The sequence below is a fragment of the Pyrus communis genome, chromosome 10 (assembly GCF_963583255.1).
Source record: "Pyrus communis chromosome 10, drPyrComm1.1, whole genome shotgun sequence".
Lineage (NCBI taxonomy): Eukaryota > Viridiplantae > Streptophyta > Magnoliopsida > Rosales > Rosaceae > Pyrus > Pyrus communis.
In genome coordinates, this window is record NC_084812.1 from 7443275 (window position 1) to 7452617 (window position 9343).

General features: G+C 38.8%; 1 protein-coding gene across 1 annotated transcript; it reads right to left on the reverse strand.

Moving 5' to 3' along the window:
- Positions 1–2229: 2229 nt before the first annotated feature.
- Positions 2230–8820, reverse strand: LOC137747783 (alpha-mannosidase-like). The gene is made up of 29 exons (XM_068487928.1): positions 8596–8820; positions 8286–8369; positions 8108–8196; positions 7837–8011; positions 7589–7708; positions 7393–7476; positions 7219–7290; positions 6963–7076; positions 6781–6881; positions 6600–6693; positions 6318–6485; positions 6103–6192; positions 5944–6009; positions 5800–5856; positions 5500–5719; positions 5241–5377; positions 5044–5109; positions 4881–4943; positions 4673–4744; positions 4396–4443; positions 4106–4225; positions 3901–3966; positions 3661–3773; positions 3473–3560; positions 3274–3384; positions 3097–3192; positions 2960–3007; positions 2789–2857; positions 2230–2696 (listed from the first exon to the last, which is right to left on the reverse strand). The coding sequence occupies exons 1-29, from the start codon at positions 8818–8820 to the stop codon at positions 2508–2510; spliced, it is 3045 nt and encodes a 1014-aa protein (XP_068344029.1). The 3' UTR covers positions 2230–2507.
- Between the last annotated feature and the right edge of the window lie 523 nt (positions 8821–9343).

The window sequence follows — 9343 nt, forward strand, 5'->3', positions numbered from 1 at the left end:
GGCTGTGAGTGACTTCTCCTGTTTGGCTCTGAAGATTGGAGAAGATTAGGGTTTCAGACTAAGCGAAATGACGGAGAAGAAGATGGATGGGACCACGGCGCTCGGACATTCTCGAGATGGTGACCGGAGTCTGCATGACACGTGGCGGTTGTTCGGTAATGCCAAGTAGGATTAGGAGGAGACGCAGCTTTAAAGGAAGGTTAGCTCAACTGTCTCGGCGCCTTGCCGCGCGAGTAACTGTTAACGATTTTTTGTGTTTATCTTTTTCTATTTTTGGAGGGAAAAAACGAAAAGGAAGTTTAACCGATGACCACGACGTTGAAAGGTTAACTCAATTTGTTTGTGTCATTCTTTTGGTCATATTTAGGATGAAATTTTAGATTTGACAACTGAATAAGTCTCTTTGAATTTAGATATCGTTTGGTCTCGTCTTATGTCAGTACAACTACAAACATATTAAATGAGTCGGTCAGTTTATCCGATTGTCAAACATATTTAGTTCTCTGTTTTTTATTTCACTTCCACGTATAAGAGCAGGTAATGTAGAAACCCTTGTTCTACAATAGGGCTCTTTCACCCTCATTTCAGGGATCCTTTTTTTTCATTTGGGGACTCCCTTATTTTTCATTGTCAGAGTCTCTCTAAACCATCAAGTCTCTAGGTACATTTTACATTGTTCTTAAAATTTCCGTCTAAAAGAAAGGGCACCTAAAAGAAATGGCGCTTTACCTAAGCGCCTACCTAACCAATTTAGACCCGCCTAGCCCACCTAGGTTGTGACTCTCACTCAGACAAAAAATAGATTTTAATTTTGCATTTCAGTTTTTTCAATGAATTGTAAGAGACTTGTTAAATATTTGAATGAATATGCATTATATGCTTATTCCTTATGTTTTCAATATGTTTTAATACTTTATTATATATATATCATTTAATTTTGCAATTTATATATCTCAATCACTTATAATTTTTTAAGTATAAATAGATATTTATTTATATGTTATATAATAAACTCACTTATACTTAAAATATAGGGCCTAGGCGTTAGGCACTTGACTGCCGCCTAATGCCTTTTTGATTAGGAAACATGTGTAAAAACTGATCAAGTGAACTTTTTACATTGAAAACATGTTTAAAACTCATTAGATAAGGGAGGTGATTTAGCAACTTGATTGGTGGTGTGTTTGAAACTTTCAGATAAGGGAGGTGAAGGAAGTGAGCTTGTCTACAAACCAAGAGAAGTCAGAGATGAAGAGGAAGGCATGGAAGGTCGAGGGAGATGGCGCAGAAGAACCTACACCGGTTAGAGGAGGTCCTGTGAATAATTCAAGTCTTCTTGTTGAGCTCGGACCCATGGAGATTCACACTTTCTTGTTGAAATTTTAGAGACGGTTTGGTATCGTTCTTTAAACCAATTTTTTTTTTTTTTTTTTTTTTTGTTTTTAAACCAATCTTTAGATATCAAAATGTGAAGAAAAAAAAAAAGAGCATTGCGATGCAAACTAAAATTGAGATTTGCACAATTGGTTTCTCAAGTTAGCTAGAGTAGTGTGTTCTACAGGGAAATGTGGGGACGTGCAAAGGAAGCCAAAGGGGTTCGACGAAATGTGTTTCTTACAATGCAGTTTTGGGTGCTATGGAGAGTGTTTCAGTTTTGTTTGAAGCTGAGTTACAAAATCGCTATACAACCTAATTGATTTCGTAGTGATCAACATCCCAAATCCAATTTATCTAACATGTCGAAGTCTAGGTACACGTCTTGTTCTTCTTCTTCTTTTGCGCTCTTTCTTTTCTTGCTTGACACGCAGGTCCAAGTTGGGGGCCGGTAGATGTTACCACTCGTATGATACATGAGCGGCATGCTTGTTCAAAATCTAAGCTGTACACTCCAATTTCGTGCCCCACGATCAGTATGTGGTCATTGATACGATCAACCTCAACCCATTGCTTCTTGTCTGCATTCAATGTGGAAACCTTGCGTTTGATATCAATATCACGCCACACATCCACATAATCTTCATAACGTCTCATTTTTTTGACAATATATCTCTATTAAAAGCAAATCCCCCGATGATTCAAGCTAATAGTGCCCGCGAAGCCTGCGCCTCCTACTCCGCCGTTATCATGTTAAGGCTAGAATCGATCATTACAGTTTTTCGATCTCAACACAAAGCATAATAAGTTTCCTTGATAGAAAACAACGTCTTGCAAATCTCTGTGGTCGGTACACAACTCAGAGACTTTGATGATGCCCATTTATTTTCAATGTCGCTGCAGTACACCACAACCTACTTGTCCACGGTATAACATTCCTCTATAGATAAATATGAGCCCTTCTCTCTCCCGTCCTCACTCACACCCACTTTTATAATTAGTTTCACAATACTCATTAATTTACTACCTTAATACAATCGAATTATATGTCATTCATATAGTTCTGACATAATTTTCATGCCACACCTATTGCTTGCGCTGCAAGTTATAACAAAAATAAAAAAACACAGCATCTAAAATTTCAACACGAAGGTGCGGATCTCCATGGTTCCAAGCTCAACAACAAGAGCTGAGCTATCGACGGGCCCCCCTCTAACCGGTGCAGGTTCATCTCCCCCGTCACCCTCGACTTTCCATGTCATCTTCTTCATCTCCGACTTCTCTTGGTTTGCAGACAAGCTCACTTCCTTCACCTCTTTTATCTGAAACGTACAATCACCAACAAGCACATTATGGCAACCGCCAATAATCCCGAAAACATATGTCGGGCGAAATAATGTAACATAAAACCTACCGTTTTTCCTGTAAACATCTTCTTCAGTTCAACTTTGGCCAGTGTTGAATATTGAGGATCTTCGGCTGCCTGTTAGAATCAACAGCATAAAAGACGCAAACACAAACTAAATTAATTGCATTATCAAATCAATTATGTCACTGTAGCATGTTCTTTTGCTTATCTTTTTACCTCATATAGATGAGCTAACCGAAGGAGCACAGTACCGTCATCCAGTTCCTGCAAAACTAGAATGTTAGAGAGAGAGAGAGAGAGAGAGAGAGAGAATTAGCGAGCACTTGTGTCATTGTTCAGTGGTTTACTGTCACCTGAAGAGTAATCAAAGCAACATTGAGAGGCAAGCTGTAATTAGAATCCATGGTAGATGATTTTGTCAAATGTGATGCAGTCCAATCCTCCATTTTCTGAAATATTAAAATCATATATTATAAGGTCAACAGCAATGAAGCTTTACAAACTCTTCTGTAATTATGGTGAAGTCATACCTCGTGGGCGAATGCTAGAAGAAGCGGAGAGTATACTTCCTGGCCAGTTGTGCGGCGCCAGGGGGCACCTGACCCTGCCTGGTTTACGCTCATATAATAGTTCCCTCGAACCTGCAAAAAATATAAAATGTGCAAGAAATAAGCGTTTTTACTCTCATTGCATAAAAATAGAAACTACTATTGTTGTATAGCATGATACCGTTAGTCCTTCGCATGTATTTTCTTCGATGCACACTGTTTCATCAAGTGCTTCACCCACTCCTCTCGAATCATCCTCAAGTATACGCCTTGTGTTTCAAGCACGGAAGAATTAGGTCAACATATCCATATCCACAATAAAGCAATTATTTGACCTAGATGCCGAAAATTTGTCTGTCAGAATCAAACCTGTGAAGCATCATCTCTATTTGTCCATCTTCAATGCTTGATCCTCCAGTGGCACGATCAACCAAGACTGAGAACTCGGATTTGTTATCCGAAGTAAACATTCCAAGATTTAGCTGAAAAACAGAAGGAAGATAGCTACCGTGAACAAAATTACTATTAACTGATCACACCATTTATTAAATGAAATTAGCTAGTTGTGGTGTATGTGCGTATATCATGGAAGAAAATTGAAGAAATTACAGGATAATAGTTTCCTGCCACAGGTTGATTAACCACAAGGGGCCAGTCTGGTCTATAATCTCGTACCTGCAAAAACCATGACTCATGTGTTACTTCACTTTTCCAAATTAAGAATTCACGAGACAATGATAAACCAGCAAACTTCATCTGTTAAAATTTTCGGTGGAGAATACTAATTTGTATGAGAAACTCATAATGGAGTTACCCGTTTAATGAAATCCCTTCCGTTAGAATCGGTGTAGAACTCCTTGTTTGTGTCCATGTTTGCTGTCATTCTTGTGATCACCTCCTTTCCAACACCGTCGTCTGTGGGAATAGGACCGATCTTCAAAACAAAAATATGTCAGAACTACATGATTTGAGTCTACCAAGTACTTTACTGCTTTTGCTTTGCCTAAAGAAAGGATTCATCGGCCCAGATGAATACGGTGGACATTCAAAGTAAAGGCAATTATGTTTCCATTGTCCAAATAAAATGGAAGGTGCATGACTCACCGTATATTCAACTTCGGCATGCTCTTTGTCTCTGTAAAGTCTAGTAACCTAATAACAAATGAAATCTCTCGTTCAGAAAAATACGGTTGGTAACAACATAAGACAATGTCAACTTCAATTTCACTTCTGTATTATGTTTTATTAGGGTCCAAAATGATGTGTATAGCTCGCTAATGGACGTAAACCCTCATATGAACAAATTCAGTGAACTATTTAAGCATTTCCGATACAAAAGACGTTTCAACCAGAGAAGGCAATTTGACAAAGTGTCAATAACCTGATAGATCCATGGACTGAACTGTTGATGAATCTCATCAACTATCGGTCCACGAAAGACCTTCAAAGGAACCTGTAGAATAAAATAAAAACTTTAAGAATTTATAGTGAAGAACCAGATATTATCTCTCAATCCTTATTTTATAAAGTGAAATTCCATGTAATTCAAAGCATGGAAAGTGCATGATAATACGCAAAATAAGGCTTACTGATCTTGACACAACAGTTGGAGGGGCGCCATTAGGCCGGAATATGTATGCACCAGACGCTTGCTGGATAGATCACATAAACTGCATGTTAGTTCAGCAGGCACTTCATCAACCGGAATTACGTGCTAATGTAAATCAAAGTCCTAGCAGAAATATTCGACACCTGGGAATCGGCATCTCCTGTGCTTGAACCATACCAGAGGTAGCTCTGCTGTATCGGTACATCAACCTGGTGAACATGATTGTTAATTAAAATTGCTTTAAACTTCCACCAGTCTAAATAAATAACGTAAACCGGCTCTTCGTTTTTGAGGGCTGTAAATCAAAACCTATGTCACTTGCACATGTGAAACAACTTACTCCTGTTTTAGAATTATACATCCGATTGAGTTGTCCCGAAGCTAAAGAAAACGACATTTTCAGATCTCCAGGTCCGATTTCAATTGTCTCATTCTGTGGACTGTCCATCGCCGAAAGAAATCCATTTCCGCTTTTCACTACAGAAGTAAGGGCAAAGAAATGCAGATAGTACATAATTTATTCAAGTATACTTTGAGCACATGAGCTTCATAACAAATAACACTTGAGAATTCCCTAGGGGAAAGATGCGTACATCTACGTTTGGTAGCTCTTCTTGAAACGAAGTATGTGTTCCAACCAAGTGCCGGCACGGAGACTTGAAAGATTAGCCAGTACTTTGGAACTTGGTCCGGTGGCTGTCCCAAGTAGGCTTTTACATAGAAGTTTCTTAAATTCGCTGTTACATTGTCCAAACTTACATATTGTACCTCAAGAATATTTCCCGAAGAATCTTGAACAGAAAGAGTGGCATCATTAACCTGGTTGAACAGAAAAGTTGAGCAAACCTACACTATGACTGTATAACAGCATAAACTAAATGCGAATAACATATGCTCACAGGAATCCGAACAATCTCAGTCCGATTCCATCCGAGAGGATTATATGCCACAACAACCTGAAATTTAAGAGAACGAACGATTTACAAAAGGTTTCATCACCGAAATGTCCACAAGTAAATTAGAAGAAAAAGGAGATAAATTACCAAGCTCTTCCCTTGTGGAATATCTTCCTCTGTTGGAGGGCAGTAACTGATATTGAGTAATTGACACTGTTTAACAATGCAAAATTAGCAAATTGTAAGTATATCCAGAAAATTAGCATCAATGATCCAAACGCAACGAATGACAATGAATTGAAGCACCTGGCTAAAAGTCGGTGTTGAGTTAGTACATTGATCTCCTGTTTTATTTGTAGTTAGACACAAAAGATCGGAATTGACAACAGCTTCTGCCTATAAAATGTCATATGCTACATAAGATATCTAAGGCATATTTTAGCACAGACGATGAATAACAGTGTCGGAGACAAATGCAAAAACTCAAAGGACCAAAATGTGTAGAGATACTAGCTGGAGACCTCAGAAGCTCCGATGAAAAGGCGCTTTGCGTAGTCATCTGTAGTATGTTGTTTTGCAGTGCCGGTGACTGCATCATGGTGCTGTGCGATTCCTAAAGCATCTGCAAGGCCATCGGTATTGGAACCATTTGCTTTCCTTCCAGCCAGAAATTCTAGTTCTCGTGCCGCCTATTTTGCAAAAATAGAAGTTCACACCAAAGTATCACTTGGATTGCACTTAAAACTGACAGAATGCATCAGATAATATAGATGATTACTATAAGGACTAATTTGATTTTATACCAAATAATATCCGCTTAGCAAGCGGATATATCCCTTCAAACCCGGGCGACTAGTGAAAAATCCAGTCCAATAAGCATCTACCACATCTGCATACCTGTTGGCAATCATTGGTATGCAATAGATTAAGTCAGTAAGTCCTGTTCTGTAGACAAAAGAGGGAAAATGAGAGAATAATACTCACGGAAAATAATCCTCAGTTTTCAGCGGCCATGACTGATTTGCTGCATTTTTAGCATCGGTATAGATAGATGGTGTAGAATACAAGGCATTAACTCGACCGTCCTGAAAACAAAAATAAGCTCAATGATGCAACTTCGAACTTGAAATCCGCATAATAGTATGATGTTGGTGATTAAACTCCACCTTATTAACATAGTGAATAAACTTGTCCATTTGTTTGAACCATGATTCTGCATATTGGTACTGGAAATCATCTCCCATCGTCCACATAATGTGATTCGTCCTTGTCACATTTGCCTGCACAGAATGATCATCCAATCATTTCTCATATACATGCTTCAGCTTTCACCATAAGATAGAACAAAAGTTTATAAGAAAATTTAAAGAAGCATTAGGAACATTAAAACTTCATTATATACTCAAGGGATAAGGTGATTACTTGGGTAAGTGAAGCGTTGATGAAATCACTGACACGCTGTTCAACATTGTAGTCGAACAGAAGAGGATTATCCTGCAGTTTTATCATTCAACAGATTAGTTGATACCTCATTACATCCACCCTGAAAGAACATCGAGTACTTGATGGGAAAAGTTTCTCTGTTGAAACTAGAACCTGGACAGGCTCGAAGTTGTCAAATACTTCGAAATGGAAACCGGGAGGTGGACTATAGTGAACCGGAAAAGCATTGGCAAAAATCTGCAAAGGGCCAGGGTAGCTGTATATAAGCATTAGATTACATTTTTGAAATAAGGGAAAGTTAAAGTTTTGTAATTAAAATGGTAACAGTGCAGCAGTTGTAGTTCTAAACCTGAGATGAAGAACCGAAAGTTTTGGATCCACGCCATATAACCTCGAGAGACTTATCCACCTTGCGCTTCGCTCTGTCCTGATAATCGATCCTTGCAAAATGCACAGAATCAAACCCGAGCTGCAAGAACATTGTAAGAATCAACTCCATGAGAATTATACGATACCAAATAAAGTTAAGATTCAATCATGTGACTAAACCAACATAGAAAAATGATGAAGCATTGAGGACTCAAATAACAAAATGACCTCAGCGGTGAGTAAGTAAGCTTGCACGGCAGAGTGTCCAAAGGGATCAATCTGCCATCCAGCACGAGGCGTCTTGTTGAACTGCGCCTTTATTGCACGGTGACCTAGCGTCGTTTGATCAATCATGTCTATGTAATGGGTTGTTGCTTCATCATGCATACACCAACCACCATTTCTATATATACAATAGAATTTCTTAAAACAGATTACAAGATGCAAACCAAACACATTTCCTTACGCAAATCAAAGATTCAAGTTGATAGAAGCATACACAAACTCTAACTGCCCGGCATCTACTAGTTTTCGCACGAGAGCTTGAATTTCCGGACTTTGTGTTAACCACCATCTTTGGAAGAATGCCTAAAATTCATGCTAAACAAATCAGAAAACAAAAGGACCTAAAAATTGAAAAACTTTATCATGTTGTGGAGCTTAATTACTGGCCTTACCATCTCAGCAAACACAAACTTCCTGTTCGGATCACGAGCCAACGATTCAACAACAGAATCCAACGTATTCTCAACACAAGCACCCTAATCAAAACGAGCAAATTCATTAACTAGTTAATGAATAAAGTAATTAGCACATTAAGACAATCAATAGCACTTTTGGCAAAAAACTTATATGGTGTTTTTGCATCATAAAAACTACTTTTTAGTTATAAAAAACATTTCTAGCAAAAACGCTTATTAGGTGCATAAACCTTATCAAACGAACTCATATATTATATACAAACTTGATTGTCTATTATTGTATGACCTGAATGCTGTTGTTTGATCCAACATAGTACTGATCAACCGTCTTCAACCACCCGACATCATCGTGCGAATGCGCCACCAAATGAACATTCAGTTTCCCCTCCACCACGCCACTCCCCGTCTCATACTTCACATAACCGCCGCCAACAGCCTCCCTACACAAACAACCCACAACCAAAACAACCACAAGCCGAAAACCCAACTCCAAAGTTTCCGCCTTTCCCATTTTCGAAGTGCAAAAATGGGTTTTCGCTCTGCCGGGTTATATCGAAAACAGACTTCGTGAGTCTGTGACCTGTTGCCACGGTTGTTAACCTTGTGATTGGGAATTTCGGGTAGGACAGGACAAAAGAGGCCTCGGTTTCTCCATTGAAACAAAATGGCCGGCCTAAATATATAGAGGGTGAGACGGGACTGGATAATGAAGGGGGACAGTCTGTACGAGGGCGTGTAGTGGGGATGGGGCTCCATTTGTCCGAGTTTGACAAAGCTTGTGGCCTTTTGAGATATCAAATTTAATGGCGGAATCTGGGGACAGAGGAGCTGTTATTAAATTCTTCAAACCCCTGGGCGGGGGGGAATTGTAAACGGATGGGTTAAATTACCGTTAAATTACCGCCACTTTTTTGGCCGTTGGATATGGATTTTTTGTTTTCTCAAACGATAAATTTTATTAGATTAGCCACCACATAATGATTCAACTCTTTTCCACTACTATGGTAAAAAGTCACTTGCATATAATCGCAAAC

Excerpts from the sequence above, each read along its gene's own strand:
- LOC137747783 (XM_068487928.1), bottom strand. The coding sequence starts at position 8,820 with ATGGGAAAGGCGGAAACTTTGGAGTTGGGTTTTCGGCTTGTGGTTGTT. Across the intron at positions 8,197-8,285 it reads AGTTTGTGTTTGCTGAGATG|GCATTCTTCCAAAGATGGTG; the intron begins GTAAGGCCAGTA and ends CATGAATTTTAG. Across the intron at positions 5,720-5,799 it reads CTGAGATTGTTCGGATTCCT|GTTAATGATGCCACTCTTTC; the intron begins GTGAGCATATGT and ends CTGTTCAACCAG.